Here is a 20118-nt window from a genome sequence, read left to right on the forward strand (position 1 = left end):
AGAAAGAATTGGATGAAAGACGGAGACAATCCACCAGAGGGAGGGACTAGAAAGCCTGGGAGATAGGAGGACCCAAGCCTCCCACAGAAGGAAGTCATGGGATTAGAGTACCTTCTTTGGCCTCTGGCTAATCCCATACTAGGCAAGCCCGGTGTTAGCATTTCATCCCACATTTGCTATTCGAGTGTCAGCACTGTTATCCTACTACATTTAATGAAATCTGCATTACCACTGGCTCTCAGCAGCTGGAGCCCAGACTGGGGAAAGAAAACATCACACGCCAGGCAATGCAGCCTTGTGGTACATCACACACTCAACAGGTGTCGACATATGTTGGTCCCAAGCCAATTAATTGGCGTCAAGTGAACCCAGTCCGGGGGAAGAAAGCATCCCAGACTTGCCTGCTTTACTCTTAGTGCAGATCGCTTACTCACTATGTGACAGCATTACATTCTTGATGCAACTGCGTATCGCTTTTTATGTTTTTTCCACCAAAGCAACTATGGTTATACGAAGACCGCTAAAAGTAATGCCTCCTAATTTTTTGCTTTCAAATGAGGCGCAGTAGATAATGTCGCGTGTGACTGAGCAATCACTAGTCCCTCGTTTGACCATACTGAGTGGCCCTGTTGTCGATCTCGTGAGTGCAGCACACGGATAGTTCAAAATGGTGGACGTTACAGATATACGTATCAAGCACAGTGTGGTGATTGAATTTCTTACAAAGGAAGAAGTGACGCCTATACGCGTCATCCCCATACGCGTCTCAAAAATGTTTATGGCGACAAAATTGTAGATGTGAATATAGTTAGACGTTGGGTAAGACACTTTAAGAGTGGCGAAAGTGACAAATAATGTCGGCAAAGTCATGGCGAGTATTATGGGACAAAGATTGCTTGTGAACTTCTTGGAGCGTAGCATCACAATCAACTCAGATCGATATGTGGAAACGTTGAAAGCACGCATCTCTAGAGTTCGACCGGACAAAAACCTTAATGGAGTTCTTTTTCTCCATGAGAACACACGACTCCACACCAGTCTGCGCACGATGGAGGCCATTGTAAAACTGGGGTGCACTGTTCTTCCTCGCCCCTCTCATAGCCTGGATCTTGCACCTTCCGATTATTACTTCTTCGGCCAGTTGAAGGATGCACTCCGTGGAACCCATTTTGCGAACGACGACCAGCTCAAGCACAGTGTTCGCGAAGTCCTCCGGTACAAGAGTGTAAGGACTTTTACAGGATTGGAACACAGCGTCTGACTCAGAGATGGCGGAAGTGAATAGAAAATGATGGTGACGTTGTGGAAAAATAAGTGTGTATTAACGATTGAGGATTAATTATGAAAAAAACAGTTGCAAAAATTAAATTTTCTGAGGGAAAAAAAATAGGAGGCATTACTTTCGTACCGCTCGTCGTAAGATGAGCGGTACGAAAGTAATGCCTCCTATTTTTTTCCCTCAGAATTTTTTTTGTGGCCAGGGGCCTCTTAGACCTCATTGGTCTAAGAGGCCCCTGGCCACAATAAAAAAAAAAATCTGAGGGAAAAAAATGAAGAAGCATGAAACGAGGACAAAAAAGTGAGTATAGTTTGAATGTATATTTCATTTAACAAATCCATGTCTAGCCTTTTTTGTGAAAATGCACTGAATATTGAAGTAAAATCCAGTTAAAGAAAAATCTATCTGAGGCACCCCGTTTTGAGTTTGAGGTCTCGCCAAATCCCCCCGCCCTACTTCTCTAATAGATTATGGTTATAGCCATTAGTGGTTCTGACAAGAGCAAATCGCTTTTATTGTATAGTCGATTTATCCGCTTTGCCGAATGAAAACCTCAGTTACAGGGAACTAACTATCTGGCGCAGCCGTCCAAGATTGACTAACTCGGCCATGGCATGAAAGAAAGAAAAAAAAAACATAAAAATAAAATAAAATAAAATTCGCCTGTGTGAAACAATATTTCTTGATACACGTTATACCGCCATTTTTCATACATATTGGGATTAATTGTCTTACATGTATATACACTATCCAGTCAAAAAAATTATGACTACCCCTAATAGTAGGTATGTCTACTTCCTTCTCTTGCCGCTAGTACCCAGGGCCGCCTTCAAGAGTGATCCAGAGGTGCAGCCGCACCTCTGGATCACTCCGGAAGGCACCAAAATTTAGGGAGCGCAAAATTTCTCAAATTCACTGATTTACTGTAAATCTCAAGTCGCGATATGAAGTCAATCTCAAGTTCCGATTCAAGCAATTCGGAAGAGTTTGGATTTCAGTTATCGTGCATTTGAATGAATGCACGATAAACTTGCCGCTGAAGTCGCCAAAAACGGGTCCCGGGCCACTTGTTTTCCCAAGGGTCCCGTGGTCGTGTGGGCCACGGCTTTCAGTTAATAGCAAAAATATGATGCATAAACTTAAAGAAAGTTGGAGAAGGCGCACCAAAATATGTCGCACAGGGCGCTGACGGACCTGGGGCCGGTATCCCCCAGCTAGTACCGCCGCCACACGGCGAGGCATGGACTCTATAAAGCCTCTAAATGTTGCAGGAAGTATACTGTACCATGTCGCCAGGACTGTCCCGTAGGTCTGCGATAGTCCATAGTGGAGTATATCCAAACACTGTCTACCGATCCACTTATCCTAGAGATGTTCTATAGGATTCATATCCTGTTGCCAAGGTAGCACAAAAAAATTATTTTTTTAAAATTTATTTTATTTTTTATTTATTTTATTATTTTTTTTAACATCGCTGGAACTCTTTTCTTTCTTTCTTTCTTTTCTTTCCTCATTATTATTATTATTATTATTATTATTATTTATTTTATTATTATTATTATTATTTTTTTTTTTTCTCTTCTGGAGTGGGCCCCCAGAGAAATCTGGCTCACCTTATAGCAACATCAGGTGGGTCAGAGTCTCGAATTGAGACAGTACGAGCACCATGGGACTGGGTAGTCCTCCACACTTCCCGTGATGTGGAGGACTACCCAGAATCATCTGTCCAGGTGATTGATGCTTCTGGGTAGCGAAGCGGCCAGACAGAACAACAGAAGACACATAATACACACAAACCTCCGTCACACACATATCTAGCCCATTTGTAGTGATACTGTTCTTCACAGAGATACGAGGTGGAGTTGAACTGATGTTTTGGAGCCGCCCTTTACAAAAACACATGTCCACATGTCAAGGTAGCACATCGAAGTCACTTTCGTGTTTGGGAATCACATTGGAACAATGCCAGTAACGTGGGACGTCACATTATCATGCTGGAACACAACTGTGCCAGTAGGGAAGGCAGTCGCCATAAAGGGGTGTACTTGATAGCAGTAATGGTAGGTAGTTTTAGCATTCATAGTGCGACTTAAGGGTATGGAACACTTCTTTTATGAGGGCTCTAAGAGATTCCCAGGAAAGCATCCCCATACCATTTTCTTTTGGACCAGGACATCAGTGATTCCTCTCTGCAGTTTGTTTCCGTACCTCCCACTACCATCCACTCGCACAAGGGGAAACATGATTCATCGGAAAATGCAACTTTTTTCTAGTTGTCAATGGTCTAATAGCGCAGTTCAGAGGCAATCTTTAGGCGTCGTTGGCGATGGGTGGCCGTAAGCATGGATGCCTACTCCAGTAGTCCATATGGAAGAGGGTTCATTGGATGTGGTTTTAGAAACACTGCTGGTCGTCCCTTGGTTAAAGTCCATGGTCAGCCGTTCCACCATTTCCGTCTTTTGGTTCACACAAGGCAGACGGCCTACGTTCACCATGACCACCGATGAAGCGCGGCACCAGCTTTGGCTTTGCGACTGCTGCGTCCACTATCCATTCAGTCTTGGAACACCTGAAGTACAGCACTCCGCAAACAGCCCACAAAATTTGCAGTTTCCGTAATATTCCCACTATTCAACGCGTACCTGGAAATCCTCCGTTTTTCGAAGTCTGTCAGATCACGTTCCTTGCTTATGTCGATCAAGTATATCGTATGCACCACATGTTACGAAATTGCAGTATCACACTTACCATGCTCTCACCGTAACACGTGTGCTCCCAGGCAGGGATAATTACTAAAGATTAAGAGGAAGGGATAATTACTAAAACAAGTGGAGGTGGGGGGGAGGGTCACAATATTTTTATTGGCTGCGTAAGAATACTTCTTCATGCACATTATACCATCATTTTTCATACATATCGGGATTAAACTCTAGTGTCTTACATGGATCATGTTACATTTAATATATGTTTAGAGTTAAAAATAATTAAAACGAATAAGATTAAGTTGGATGTACTTTGTGGTTTTGGGGTTAGGTAGCAAGCTTTAGACATTGGTAGACTAGAAACACGTGTACAGAGATTGTTTTGTTTATGTTGTTTATTTGGTTTTTAGGAGTATTAACAACTAAGGCCATATTGCTCCGGGGATATGCGGTGGTCATTCCCTGGCCTTTCCGCATCCTCCGTATTTGGTGGCCACGGGCTCGAACCCCGATCTAACCAAGAAGCGTGTGCTACAGTGGTAGCACACGCTTCTTGCTACAGTGCGTAGCACATGCTCCTGCCCACCTGGTTACGGAGGCGGCCCGTGTACAGAGAACTCTTGTTTACAAATGCTTACAAAATCATATTTTCACTAGTAGCTGCAAAATTAGATTACTTTCATACTGCACGAGCCAATGGATTAAATGAAAACGATGTTAATCACATGAATTGAGGATAAAAAACCAGAAGAATTCTCCTGTCAGTAGCCTAGTTATTCAAGAGACTGCTAGACCTTTGTATGTATAATAATCTATGCCAGAACGCGACCGCCGCCGACCGGGCTAGCCAGGTAGGTAAAGGTCCTGCCTAGCAACCTAAAGGTCGCGGGTTCGATTCCCGCCTCGGGCTTGGATCACAGTAAAATGAAAAAACTTTGGGAGGTGCAATATGGCCATAGAAGCTGATGCGCCAACAACTAACAAAAAAAAAAATACGACCGCCAGTACTGGTAAAACGAAGAACGGTTTGTTGCAACCAATGAATGGTTCTAGTTCTTAAAAAATTGTAATAGTCTTCACGAAATCAAGATGACTGATGAAGGTGGGCGAGCTCACAGTGTTGATGCTGATGCAGAGTTTCAACTCTCAGGCAGGAGGAATTCCACTATCGAAGTGGTTTCGTACCTATTCCTAAAGAGGTTTTCAGTGTTCATGAGATTGGCTTGTTCTGGAAACGTTTGCCAGTAAGGACCTACATTTCCAAAGAAAAGTAATCAGCACTTGGATTTATTGCTACTAAGACAGGCTTATTCAGTTCCTTTGAAATGAAGAGGACACTTATACGTTGAAATCCTTGCTGACAACCCACTTGGAGAACCAGAGAGTGTTCTCGAAAGACTATGCAGAGATCCAACCTAAACCTATTATGTTACCAAGTTCTTTTTCCAAGAATGAATTATCGAAGTCCCTGCAGGTTAAGTTGGATGCTCTTTGTGGTTTGGGGACTGGTGTCTACAGCTTGTTTCATAACAAGCTGTAGAGCACTTGACAAGACGTGTAAGTAAAATTGCAATCCATCACTAGAAGAAGAGGCCGACCGGGCTAGCCGGGTGGGCAAAGTGCCTGCCTAGCAACCCAAAGGTCGCGGTTTCGAATCCCGCCTCGGGCTTGGATCAGAGCAGAAAATGCAAAAACCATGGGAGGTGCAATATGGCCACAGAAACCGATGCGCCAACAACTAACAAAAAAAAAAAAAAAAAAAAACTAGAAGAAGAATAATGTATAAAAGAAAAAACAACAAAAAAATTTCCTTCAAAATTACTAGTGATTTTAGACAATGCTTCTTTCCATCATGTTAATCGCAATGGCTGCTCCCAGAACAGCTATGTTCGTGTCAATGAACAGAACTTCTTTGCGCCAACCCATGGACCAGGCATTGATTGCTATATTCAAGAGCTACTATCCGTGTCGAACTATTTCACAGCTGATTAGAACAATGGACAGTCAAGACCAAATTATTATTTGGCAATTGCAGACCGGTGGACAGGGGTCCACCACTATACAGTATTAATACGGACCTGTATTAATGCTGTATAGTGTAAGGTATGACCCAAATGTGTCCACGACTCGTTTTGCGGCCAACGAGGTTGGACTATACGCTGTGTGAATTTCATAACTCTATCAGAAAACAATTATCCAATGAGGTCTTAGCTGAACTGGAACAGTACACAACTCAAGGAGAAACAAGGCGATCACGAGACAAGAACCCCACAGAAAAAGATGCTTAAGAAAGTTATCTGAGTTCCTCTAGGTAATGGTGGTGGTACTGAACAGTATCTACTAAACACAATCAAACAGAAAGTAGGCCTCTCAAGTCGCAATGGTTTTAAGCAGAGCAGCCTGTGACATGGAGTTGACCTCAAAAAAGAAGAAACTTGTTTGGCAGTCATTTTTGGAAAAATTTATTTATTTATTTTTTTCCAGTGATCAAGAAAATGGTGAGGAAGACACCAGAAGAAACAAATGACACATCACAGAGGAGACACTGAAACATTAAGGTTCAATTTATCTCATGAAAACGCATGAAAAAAGACCACAAATTCAGCATCTAAGAAATTATAAAATATGAGGGTTCACATCGAATTCCATCTTTCGACGATAAGGCTACAGATTATAAAGAACCATCCCCTATTTTATGACGGCTTATGGAAGACATATCAGATGACGAGGCATGCAATTCAGAGCCTCATCTTCATTGCCTCTCCCGTTTGGCTCTTCACTTGCCTCGTTTCATTTTGGCTACGTCCCCACCATTAAACGAGAAGGATTTTAGTATATAATTTTGTTGTTGTTACAATGTTATTTCACTGTACGTTTCAGTTTTTCAAATTATATATAAAGTTACTTTCCTTTTTTTGCATTAATTTACTCATTAAATTGTATTATAGTGTAGTTTTCAATTTTTTTTTTTTTAAGTTCTGTACAGGGACACTCGAGCACCATAATGTATCTCTGCTTTTTTAGTTAATTCCTATGAAAGTAGTCGATCAGTTAATTATCGTAGTATCACTCGCGTTTTTCATGAACATAACCAGATGTTAACTGATCATTGCAAATATACTAAACATAATGATGATATATTTAAGTATTTAATTTTTTCTTTCGTTTACTAATAAAATCATTATAATGAAAATGAGAAGTGAAAATGCAGAGGCTTTTTATTATATAAGCTACTTCTATTTTTAAAATTATCTTTTAAATGTAAGATGTAATTATTTTCTGTTTTCTAGTTTTATTTTACTCATATTCTTTTGTGTACTGAGTAAATACTTTGCCGTGAAACAGCATTACTTAGCTTTCCATATTTATTTCCGAACAAACTTACTGTTGTTTTTCAGCATTACAAGGATAAAATAACAGACACTTACTGTGTGCGTAGGGTGAAGGCAGCACTGGTAATGGAGGAAGGCAAGTTGAGTCCCTTAGTTATCTCCCTCCATATCTTCTTGTTGATGACTTCCACTAGCCCTCCCCTTTCTACTACAAGCCTGTAGAGCTCGTAGAGGTCCAGTACCTGCTTTGCCATGATCGGGATGCGGTTGACAGGGGTCCCTGAAAGACAGCAGCGAAGAATTCATCACTCAACGAGTTTTAAGGACGGCCATCCAAATGTCATTTAATGGCCAGCTAGCGCAGATGACATGAAAGAGTTTCCTTTACAAAACCAGAAAGGCAGAACTAACAAGATATACAATGCATGACAACTGCGTCGGAAATTAATGGAGTAGGCGGTTTTCATAATAGAGCTCGAAGTTTGATTTCGTGAGGTACATAAAGTAGTCGGTTTTCAGTACAACATCGATGTTGTATGCACAACAGCAGCGAATAATAATTTCAGTTTGTGATAAATCATGCTGTCAATTATGAAATAAATGAGATGACAAAGACACTGATAAGATTTGCAGATATTCTTTCCAAAAGAATTTTTAGCTAAATATATAGGTACGGCGTACTCGATTATTTAATGCGTAATTAAAAGACACAGAATACTTTTCATCAGAAATGTGTTATAATTTTGAAGAGGTTACTTGCACTAAGGAGGGAGTGTGTGTGTGTGTGCGTGTAAGAGAGAGAGAGAAAGAGTCCTCGAGCTTACAATAATAAGAATAACAAGTGGCTTTGACTTTGAATAATGAGCTAATGCAAACGGTAGCATCATTACAGAGGTTATTTTAGTGAAAACATTTTAGCTTCATTTTAGTTACATTCAGTTTTCTTTATAGTTGTTTTCTAGAATTTTAATATTTTGCAACCACTGATGCTGTTTAGATGTCTTTAATCTTTAATTACATAGCCACAATGTTAAATTTTGAACTGTTTCAATAAAATTTCAATTTCAATTTATATGGACAAAAGAACATAACTTATGAGTAGAATTTGTAAGAAGTAACTTTATATATATGTATATATACATGCACACCGCTCAATTCTTTGGATGTGAGAGTTGTTCTGATGTTTTCTACTTAACAATAAAAACAAACAAACAAAAAAGAAATGATAAAAGCTAGGCAATCAAATTTAAATTATAAGTTGTAGATTATTATTTTCAATAAAGTTTGTTTAGTTCTATTATATTTTAGATCAGTCGTATAATCTACTCCCATCCAATGCGAGCATATCTTTTTCTCTTGCTCCAAAATTTCTTCGTATGCGTCCAATACTCATATGGACATATCAAACAAGTCTATCTACTTCGAAATATTTCATATGAATAATGATGCGAAACCTGAAGTTGTGGATATGTAAAAGCGATAACTGCGATTTTTCTGGTCACCTGACAATAGCAGTCATTGATTACGTTACCTACTACTGTGTGATGTAAAACTAGCCCTTAAATGCAAGTGCTACTACGAAATATCTATAAATAAATGGTACTATGCCGCATGGGTGCAGGTTCTACATTTCTTCAAGCTTCGGAACGAACTCAGCTTTCTGCACTGATGACGACCCTCTTGTCAAGAATTTTACTGTGAAATAAATTAAAGCCTCTACTTGTGGAAACGAAAACTTGCATGGGGGGGGGAGGTTTCTTGTGTTTGGTTGTGTCCAACAAAGAGGTCTACTGTTTCCCTCCTTCGCGAATGGGACATTCTCATCAGATGGAACCGAAGCCGCTACGGTTTGAACAAAGTACCATTAAACAAAGTAAACAGAGTTCAAAGAAGCCTCTTATTTGACCGAATAATTTCCTTCCCACTGTCCTTGAATAGACAGTGGATTTGTGCCGTCTAACCTTCTACTGAGGTACTCCAATTTAAATCTTTTGGTCTGCTTAGTTTGTCAAGAGTTCTCCATTAATTTTCCATTAGCTTTGGTGCCAGAAATAATCATTTTTTTAATTCATGTGGATCAGGTGTTTTTTTATAGAGAAATATGTATTGTGGAAACATAAATTATGCTGTAATTACAATATAGGAAATGACAAAAAAATATGGGAATTTATAGGGGGGGCTCAGGTTCTTTGATGGTTCTGTCAATTTCGATCGTTAGTGCATCGAGGTCAGAAATTGGTACCATATTAATCAGTATTAGATTCCATATACAGTGTTATAATATCCTGTGTGACAATATAATGTTTTCACCAATTGTCGCTAATTTGGAGAGGCCTGGATTCCGTTCCCATTTATGAAGCAGGAATTTCCAAACTCCTCTTCAATCAAGGCTGAGGTTAGTCGATCTCAGGGGGGGGGAAGAGGAAGCAGGGTTATTTGTAAATTGTTCTAGGTATTTCAGCCCACAAAACATGCAAATTCCCGCGAATACACATTGTGTATTATGTACGGACATAATACACAATGGCGCAATATGGCCTAAGTCCCTTAAAAGCCTAAAACCCAACAACAGCGTAAAGTTTTTCTCCCATTAGTGGAGAACTTTGTCGAAATTCAGGGTGTGGGGTTGCGAATGGCTACTGAGAGAACCGTCGAGGATGCCACAGTTGGTATCAGCATATGATTTCATACATGCCATTGGCTTAGGTTATATGAAATAGGCCCAACAGTTACTGCCATCGGCAGGATGATTTCTTCATTTTCTTCTGTTACTACTTGAAGATCCAGTTTTCGCTTTGCACAATGACATGAATTGGACACAGTTATTTTATTTATTATTATTATTTTTTTTTTGGTAGTTGTTTGCGCATAGGCTTCTGTGGCCATAATGCACCTCCCAAGGTTTTTGCAGTACTTTGATCCAAGCCCGAGGCGGAAATCGAACCCGCGACCTTTGGGTTGCCAGGCAGACACTTTACCCACCCGGCTAGCCCGGTCGGCTGGACACAGTTATGAGATGACGTTTGAAGTTTGTGAGCAGATATCCGCAAGAGTATCCCACCCTATGCAGAAGCCATCTGGCAGTTGTTGATCGAACAGCTGTCCTATTCTCTTTGTTTCCCTGTCTTGTGAATTCAGTAAGAGTGTCTCTGCAACTTACTGCTAACAGGCTCTGAGAGTCTCCTAAATAATTGGTTTGCGTCGATAGTAATATTACCCTATATTCCACTTCTGCTCTGCAGTCCAATAAACAGTAAAATAAATAAATAAATAAATTTCTGTTTATTACTCCAGGACGACCACACAGTCAGGAGAGCTCATGAGATAGAGACAAAATACAAGAAACGGCACCGTATTTAGCAGTCACGGGCTTGAACTCCCGGTCACTCAAAGCACGTGTACTTATGTATTCTCGCGCCTGACCACTGGCTACGGCAGCCTTTAATAATGCGGTACCCTAATTATAGCACTTATTTGGAAGGAATCTTCGTTTTTTTTTTTCCTGTTACCGTGTACTGGCTAATGGGGAAAATCCTGGGGTCCGCCACAACAACACATGTTACCCTGTACTGCTCATAACTGCCTGATCCTGGTCTTCGTCCTCTTTCATGTACTACCATATGAGACCGCTGCAGCCGAGTGTGCATAAGTACATCTGCTTTGAGTGACCATGGTTCAAGCTCGCGTGACTACTAAATAATTGGGTGCTGTTTCTTGTATTCTCTCTATCTTATGAATTCCTCTGACCGTGTAATTGTCCCGTATAAAGAGAAAATTTATAATCCGATTTGAAGATTTGTTGTGACTGTCAAAAGTTATATATTGTTTCTAGTATATATACGAGTAATTATAAGGAAAGAGATAGAGACCATCATCAGATCATCACACCTGAAGAACTTCGACGTTTAGTCGGTTTCCGTTACACTTAATTAATATCTTAAGAGATTTTATGACTATATACATTTATTTTTTATAAACATATTTTGAATTTCAGTCTTGTTTAAGTTATTTTTAAAAGAGGTTTGTTAAACTGAAACTAATATGACATTTTTCTTTCAAAATAAAATAAACTGCAAAACGAAATGAAGGAAGTAAACATGGATTCAATACTTATGTGACTGCAGGAGTATTCGAACGCAACAATTGAAATTACAGTACATGTAAATCAAAATTCATAAGCTTTACCTGCGTTCAATTTCGATCATGCAACGACTCTGCTGTCACTGAAGACCCAGCGCAGAGTACTCCATGCTAAGACTTGGACAAACTTAGACAATTCAACACTTCAACTTAGACAAACAGCTTTTAAACTGCACAGCATTTCCTAAATAGATGAATCTGCTATATATTTAAAAATTGGATATACCGAGAGGACAGCTGTTTAAAAGATTTACTGACGTGTCATCAGCTGGCGGGGGCACTGGCGAATAATGTATCTTGTCTAAATGAACAACGAAGCTGTGTATGGAAGTAAAACTTCGCGGGAACAGCTTTAATAATTTTATTACGAAAATACTCATCGAAATAGGAGAATTGTACAACTTATTAGGTCTGCATTATCTGCTAGAATTAAGATTTCTGTGATTTAATCAGTAGCGACTTCTGTATACGGAGCAGAAAGGAACTAAGTTAGCTGGTCATGCCAAATCTGTATCCATCATTCACACCCTTCAACTGTTAGTGGTCAACTTAAACAACATATCGCAAATCGTTGTCAGTATGCCTAATGGATGTCAAACTATAAACACGTGGCACAATCTTGGAGACTAATTAAATTCGGTTTTCCTGATTATGCGGTTGCTTGCTCTGTACGATCACTGTACGTACTCTATATAGACTTCTGCTTTATGAATTATGAAATCATTTGCCTTAGAACACTATGTCGTGTCTATGAACATAAACTTTTATGTTTTCACTATACCATTTATAACCTTATCTCCCTATATTTTTTACAGTTAATACTTAATTATATTGATCTTAATATTAAATTTTATCAACGTCACTAATTAATGTCATTATTTTTAAGGTATGTATTTGTTTATGAATGTCAAGCCCTTGGCTGCATATTGTGTTGGGTATGCTGTATATGCATTGTATATTTTTTCCATATACTGTACGATACAGTAAAGATTATATTTATTTACCTGACTCAGCAAGAGTAACGGAGGTTTTTAACTACCAAACGCATCACATTCTTGGTTGTCTTTGTGCCAAACAAAACCAAATAAGCAACCAAACTTGAGTTTAATTACGATTGGAGTACACATCGCTGCAACCATGGAACGCAGTAGGAGGGAAAGCAGCAGAAGAAGAAATAAAAAAAAAAAAAAAAAAACATTTACACACTGATAGTTACAGCTAATCGTTACTGCTGAAATAATTTCATTCGAATAGTGTTTAAACAAAATCACACTGTATTAGCTTCGTGACCCAAATCAATTGAAACCGGGAAAAGGCAGTCCTTCTCCGGAAAAACTATGACTTCATATGGGTCAAATGAAGCCTATTTTCATATTACACATAAAAAGGCACATCATTCTTCTGAAATTGATCGTGTTTAATATTTAAGTGGCATTGCAATTTATTTAGCTTCAGCGATTCATTGGAAAGAACTTCCATGCGTATGACGCATTGCGTGTATTCCACTTCTGCTATAATTATCCAAGTGAATTCGCACTTGATGTATTTGTCAATATCCCTTCTTTTCCCTGAAATCATTTTTCAAATAAAAGGCAAAATAAAATTTACGATACGCTGCTGTACTAATAATCAAAACACGTGCGTAAGAAGACTGCAGAAAGCAACATCAACTCGCTACATTATAAAGAAAAATGAAGAATGTGTGTACACATTACAGTATACGATTGTGCGACGCCAATTGATCGTGATTTAGCTAATAAAAAGGGAAGCCGGACATGATGTTGCAGAAACTAACACAAGTTTGGCACGGCATATATCAATATATTTTTTAAATTTACGCAGTGACGTAGCTAGAAATAATATTTTATTACCTAAACTCTATTTATTATTATTTACTTATATTATTATTTTAAATATAACATACTTTATCTTCAGTTAGTTTCAATAACGGAATCTTGCTTAACGCGACTGTGATGAGAACTGTCCCAAAGTATAAGAAATAAAAATAATAAAATATAAATAAAAGCATTTCTATAGTGCAGGCTACCATGAACGGCCGCCGTAGCCGAGTGGTCAGGCGGGCGGTGCGTAAGTACACGTGCCTTGAGTAACCGCGGTTCAAACCCGTGACTGCTAAATACGGTGCTGTTTCTTGTATTCTGTCTATCTTGTGAACTCCTCTGACCGTTTGGTAGTCCTGGAGTATAAACAGAAAATTTATTTTTTATAAGAAAATTTATATCGCAAAGAAGGCATAAAATGTTCACTTTTACTGCTGTATGCACGTGTACGTTTTCAAAATACATAAAGACAGCTTTAGTTAAATGCAGTTTTCCAGATGGTTTTCATCGCCGGGAGGAAGTGAACCCACATCAAATGCCCACACCCTATCCGAAAGTTGGGTCCAGTCGGTCAAAGGGCAAGTACAGCACCTGCGTTCTTGCACATGCCACGATCTCTTCCCGACGTTCACCAACCCATCGAATCGCAAAGAGCAAATAGACATCACATACAGATAGCTGTCACGCTGTGGGTTCGTCACCGATTCCAGCGTGCCAAAGCACGCGTTAATTCGCTCTCCTCCCTTCCCCTATTCAGCCCCATAGGACAAGTCGATAGCTAAAGGCATTTCTCCGCACGGACTAGCATCAAAATAGATCTCCAACAGCTGCGTAAACCGACTGTTCTACCGACTCCACATGGGGCGGGGGGGTCGGATGGCCATTCTCCTGATTTATTGTCGCAGATTAGGCTGCGAAGGTGGCTAAAAATAGTCCCAATCACGGAGACGATGAGCGACCTCGCAGTTATCGCCGCCGCCGCCAGATTTTAGGTACTCCAGACAAAATATACGAATTAAAATCTTTATTTCGTTTGCTCGAAACTGACTAAGATTACACAAAAACCAAGGCTGTAGTGTGTGTGTGTGTGTGGGGGGGGGGGGTGGATTATACGCCGTATACCGTCTGGTTTTTGAAAGACTTGAAAAAACAAATATTATTAAAATATTTACTAAAAATTAAAAAATAAATTTATTAGAATTTGGTTCTTAGGCAATTCTTATAGTTTTATTATTTTTAATATATATATCCTCTGGAATTCAATAAGCCTTGATATTCGCAGTATACTCTCTGCTTTTCTTTCGTAACATTCACAGAGTATAAAAAATATATATATACCTTCTGCTAATTTTACGATTATAGCACTGACAAAAACACTTTCGAACTGCAGTTAAAATGTGAATTTTTTTGAAAAATGAAGCGTGGCAAGTTCTGATTTGGAATATTACAAAAGTAAGTCTATTAAATGTATTTTAAATTATAAAATTAGAATCTGGCACGTCTCGAAATCATACTGAATATGCGTTTTCATGCGAAAACGCGTTATATTAATATAATTAGTATTATTATAAATATAAATGATAATCACAATTACAAAAGCTTCCTGAACCAGAACCATAAAGAACTTGCTGATATTGAACTTATCAATACATGTATTATCAATTGTGAATGTAGAAAACAGCAAACTAAGTGTGATTATGCATATATTGCGAAGAAAGTGTTGTATGCTTGAAGCTTTTGCTCTAAATTCGTTTTTTTTTTAACTTTTATCACCAATGTCATCATCTACCATATGTGGAAATATTTCATTACTGTGTTGCCAGGTATTTTACCGACTGTGTCCACATGCAAACCAGTTGTTATAATACGCATAAAAACGGTGATAACGCGTGGTTATGACGATTATAAAATCGCCACGCCCAAGAAAAAGCGAAAGTTATAGGATTTTATCATAGTTAATAAGATTTTGGGCTACTATTACTGAAACGTTACTTTAATTGTATCGTTTCAGTAGCCCAAATTTCATTCAACACAGAAGAAAAATGTCGCTCAGGCTCAGTAGTCGAATTAGTTCCTGTTATCTGTTCTTCTGAATTGGCTTGTACAATTCCCGCTCTCTCTTGCAAAACAGTCCGAACACGTGCCGCCACCAGTCAACATCCATTTACTGTCCTCGAACATCCATTTACTGTCCTCGAACTTCGAACTCACAGAACCAACTTTTCATCTTTCTCGTTTATTCATTCAACTGCCGTTTCCTAGGACAACCTTCCTTCATACGTATTTCCTGAAAATTAGAGTCTACGGAAGTTCAAGTCTAATGTCAACAAATATCTTCTTTCGTCTTCTCAACCCCCAACCCAATCACGGTACAGTACTAAGTACCTGTCAGTTTTAAATTTTCATGAGGCACTAAAAAAAAAAAAAAAAAACGGGAATTTGCCAAATCGAGTGGGCAGTGGAACGAATGGCCAATAATACCAATACAATACAATACAGTAATATTAATAAGATCGAACCACAACTAGAGGAAGAACAGCAAGTACAAAGAAGTACAACCCACAGTAGCCTAAGTGGAAACAGACAAGGTCGCAATATTCAGAATCCAGAAGAGTGGAAGAAGATCCTAACAGAATTCAAGGAAACGGATCCGCAGACTCATAATAAAAAAAAATAAATAAAATATATATATATAAAAAAAAAAACTGCAGCCGTTGTCAATCCACTGCAGGATAGAAGCATCCTCAACAATTCATGCTGAAGGAAATGAACCATAATCTGTCACGCTGTTCCAGTGTGGTTTGACAGGTCGACCGTATTTAGCAGTCCCGGGCTTGAACACCGGTCTACTCAAAGAGCACGTGCTACTGCATTCCCGGTCTTAACCACTCGGCAATGACCCACACCATACCAAAACACAGACCTAACTGAATCCTGTGGCAAGTCAGAGACCACAAAAAGTGAATAATAGCGAATTAAAAAAAATAATATCTTTTTATTACAATAATAGCAACCACGATACAGCTAGAAGGGTGTAAACTCGTACATAAGATGATAACAATATGAAATACGTGGCACCTCTGTAGCCAGGTGGGTAGGATCAGCAGTGCGTAGCACACGCTTCTTGATTAGACCGGTGTTCGGGTCCGTGACCACCAAATACAGAGGATGCGGAAAGGTCAAGGAATGACCACCGCATATCCTCGGAGCAATATGGCCTTAGTTGCTAATGCTCCTAAAAAAAAACCAAATAACAATGAAATACGTACAATGCATCATATGTTATGTGTATTTCGATATGTTTCATATCGGCAACTGTCAATTCCTCTAATCCTTAAACACACTTGTGCTGTTGTAAATTCCTAATTTCAAAACCTTTTCACGTTACCTAGATTACATATTTCTTATTTTTGCCATTTACTTTTTATCTTGTTTTACTACTTTTTTCTTCATCTGTCTTTATTTTAAGTCGTCTTTATTTCAAGGCCACATTTAGTGACATTTGTATTTTTCTGTCAACTGGGTCAAAATTCGAATCTAGGTAAAAATACGCACCAGTAAAAAACACCCATGCGAACAGGTGTGCATAATTAAAAATGTCTACGTAAATGAAATAATAATAATAATAATTATTATTATAAATAAAAAAATAATAATACTACAGCTTATACATATAAACGTGACGTGCTGTGAAACGATAACTAAGCTTCAGGTAGTTATTAATTTGGTGATTTTAGTCGAAACCAGTATAACAACTATCCCATTCTCAAGCCTACAGAATTATGAACATTTAATTAATGTTCCTAACACAGTTATTATTAAAAAGTGAATATTATTAAAAAGTGAATAAATGTGATTTAAACAAGATTTAAAGTTTGGTCCATCAGGTTTTCCTTACCGTTACTTGGGGTGGGAAGCGGCGACCTTTAGGACTTTTTCAATCTGGGCCACTGTACCTCTCCTAAGGAGGTGCAGGGACTCTCGGTCTCCCAGTCATAATACTGAATGACCAGAAGATTACTGTATTTAAAAGATACAGATATGCTGTCATTCATAAGCGCAGAATATGAATGGCAGCATTTATATAACTTATATTCCTGTCGGTTCACTGAGGAACTCAACTAACGGGTTTATATAAATTAAAAAATAAGTTGAAAGTCAAGAACCGTAAAGGAGCTACGGCTGTTTAAATTTTAGAAAATGGCTATGGAGTTTTCAATAGTTAAAAATAATAAAATAATAAATAATAAAATCCATTATTATATTATTACTAGGTTTATTATTTTTTAATGTCTAGGTTTATTGTCTTTTTTAATATAAATTTAATTATTTTTGTTTTCAGACAGTTTCATAACCGTTCAGAATCGGAAATATGTTCGTACGACTATTTTTCTTATTCTGGATATTACAATAAGCTCAAAAGTTTTTGCACAAAAGTTTGAAACACCCTGTATAACAAGCTACCACCAGTCTATCAGGATGCAGCGTATAGGACTGAATGTGAGACTAAGACATATACGTACTCGCAACAGTAAAAGGTACAATAAAAGTCTACATAAAGTCGACATCGCAAAACTATATATTCTGAACCGAAACAAAAGTTTACAGCATACAATTTGCACAAAGCATTTAAGTGGGTTTTTCAAGAAAATTAGTAATTTGCGGTTCTTCGCGTTTCGACTTGTTTTTATTCCCATCAGAGCACGTTGTGAACACTTTCTAAATGCTTAAAAAGAGGAAGCATAGTTTTACCAAGTGTGTTATATGCATTTCTTTTCAGGTACCTGAAGTCCACAACTTTCCAAGTTACTGCTTGTGTACTCACTTAAACGTGCATGTGGATTTTACTGTTTCTCATTTGGATCGTCTCCTGCAGACGTTTTGCCATTACAGATTTTTATTGCCTACCCGAATATCGTTCTGTGCAAGGTTCGTGATTATAATGCGTTTCATGCTGATAACTACTTGCTTTTCTGAATCCCGCTGTATTAAGAAAAGACAAACATATTTTAATACAGAATCTCCATTTTCTTTCTCCGCTTAATAGTCAATGTTCAAAATAAAAGTTATAATCTTTGGTCCTTGAGGTTGTCACAGACATTCTCTCAGATATGGCAGACAAGCTGTACTTGCTATCTGGGAGTCTAAAACGCTGATGGAACTGATATTCGGGTCACATTCAAGTCAAGTGGACCCAATTTCGGCAAAGTCCGGACGGTCTGTGACAGCCAAATCCTCTGCTTGCACCTTCACGATGGTGGGACTTTTAGTAATTCTGGGTATAACTTCTATGCACAAGTACATGGTAGGTGAACCACCGTAAGCAGGGGTCTAGTTGGGGTTCCCACACCACATGGAGGAATGCCGCCCCTCTATGTTACCAGGCGGTACTAGATAGAAGATGACTCTCATCAACCGATGCAATACCACCACTTTGTTTATTGGAGGCTTGAAGTGGTGGAACCCATGTTTAGTCTCTAGAGCTAAGTTCCGGTCAACCCTTCCCTATCTCTTCCATCATGCAGTATGATTGATGACTTTTGAGATTATGATGAACATCGGGGCGAGATCCAATATTCCTTACATTTCGAGGGTACAGCTCTAAAACGGTGTTCGCAAGCCAGACGCTAGTAAGTACACCGGACCGAACCTATTGGTAACTCTAGGAGGCTACCTATAAACTGGCTACCTCTACTCTGCGAGATAGTGACTGGAGGGAGTCCGAGTAGTGTGTATACGGAGGGCATTGTCGAGGCCACGTTCTGTCAAGGATCTGGGTATATTCTTACCATGTGTACGCCATATCCAAAATTTTTCATTATTTCATACAACATTTCTATCCCTGCACCTTTTCTTCCTATTGACAACACCATGAATTGTCAAACTAATAGAGCAAGCTTATCTGCGAAAAGATCTAAACCTCCCAAGCACTTCCTAATTCATTTCACAAATATACGTGATCTCAATTCTAATCTCAACGATGTCCATTTACACTTGCAGTCTGACAAACCCCATGTACTTTTTCTAACAGAATCTCAGTTATCGGTTGATTCAACTACTGCTCATCTCAGTTGCCAAAATCATTTGCTGTATGATTCCTTTCGTCTCAAAGGTGGTACTTATGCATATGTCCGTTCTGACATTCCCTGTCAGAGACTTGGCAATTTGGAATCTCCTCGCTTTGATCTTCTCTGGCTTAAAATCTCTCCACCTCATTGTATCAAATTCATCTGTTTTCTCCACTGTTCTCCCAACTCGACTTGGAGCTCTTTGACTTCCTCTCTTTGCAACTTGACTTTCTCCAGTCCAACTTTCCTAACAGTGAGGTAATTTTTCTTGGTGATTTTAATGTTCACAACTCCAGCTGGCTTCCGTTTTCTAATCACACCGACCCAGCTAGCCGAGATACTGAGGCTTTTGCAATTACTAATGACCTTGCACAGATTGTTCATTTACCTACAAGAATACCGGACAATCCTAACCATTCAGCCAACATGCTTGATCTTTTTATCACAAACAACCCTTCTAACTACACGGTCGAAATGAGAGGTCCTTTAGGCACCTCAGTTGTTTGTCATTAGATGAATGCAAAATGGGATGACCTGCGAGACTTCTTTTCTTCTTTTTCTTGGTCGGATTACTGTTTCAAAACTTCTGATGTCAACGTTTGCTCAGATCGTGTCAGTGAAATTATTCTTGCAGGAATGGAATCCTTTATCCCACACTCCACTTTAAAATCTCGTCGTGTAAATAAACCTTGGTTTTCCAATAAATGTACTAAAGCTGTTCAAGAGAAGAATTTTGCATATCGTAATTGGCGTGTT

The 20118-nt window shown here is 38.9% G+C and overlaps 1 protein-coding gene across 1 annotated transcript in view; it reads right to left on the reverse strand.

The window, feature by feature from the left end:
- Nucleotides 1–20118, reverse strand: part of LOC150089305 (AT-rich interactive domain-containing protein 3C-like) — a 477406-nt gene that overhangs the window by 59233 nt on the left and 398055 nt on the right. Inside the window, exon 5 of the mRNA XM_090368484.1 lies at nucleotides 7410–7593. Within this exon, the coding sequence (XP_090224610.1) occupies nucleotides 7410–7593 (184 nt within the window). The remainder of the gene's footprint in view (nucleotides 1–7409; nucleotides 7594–20118) is intronic.

Source organism: Mastigoproctus giganteus, chromosome 2, assembly GCF_048544385.1.
Source record: "Mastigoproctus giganteus isolate SK-2022 chromosome 2, ASM4854438v1, whole genome shotgun sequence".
In the NCBI taxonomy this organism is placed as follows: domain Eukaryota; kingdom Metazoa; phylum Arthropoda; class Arachnida; order Uropygi; family Thelyphonidae; genus Mastigoproctus; species Mastigoproctus giganteus.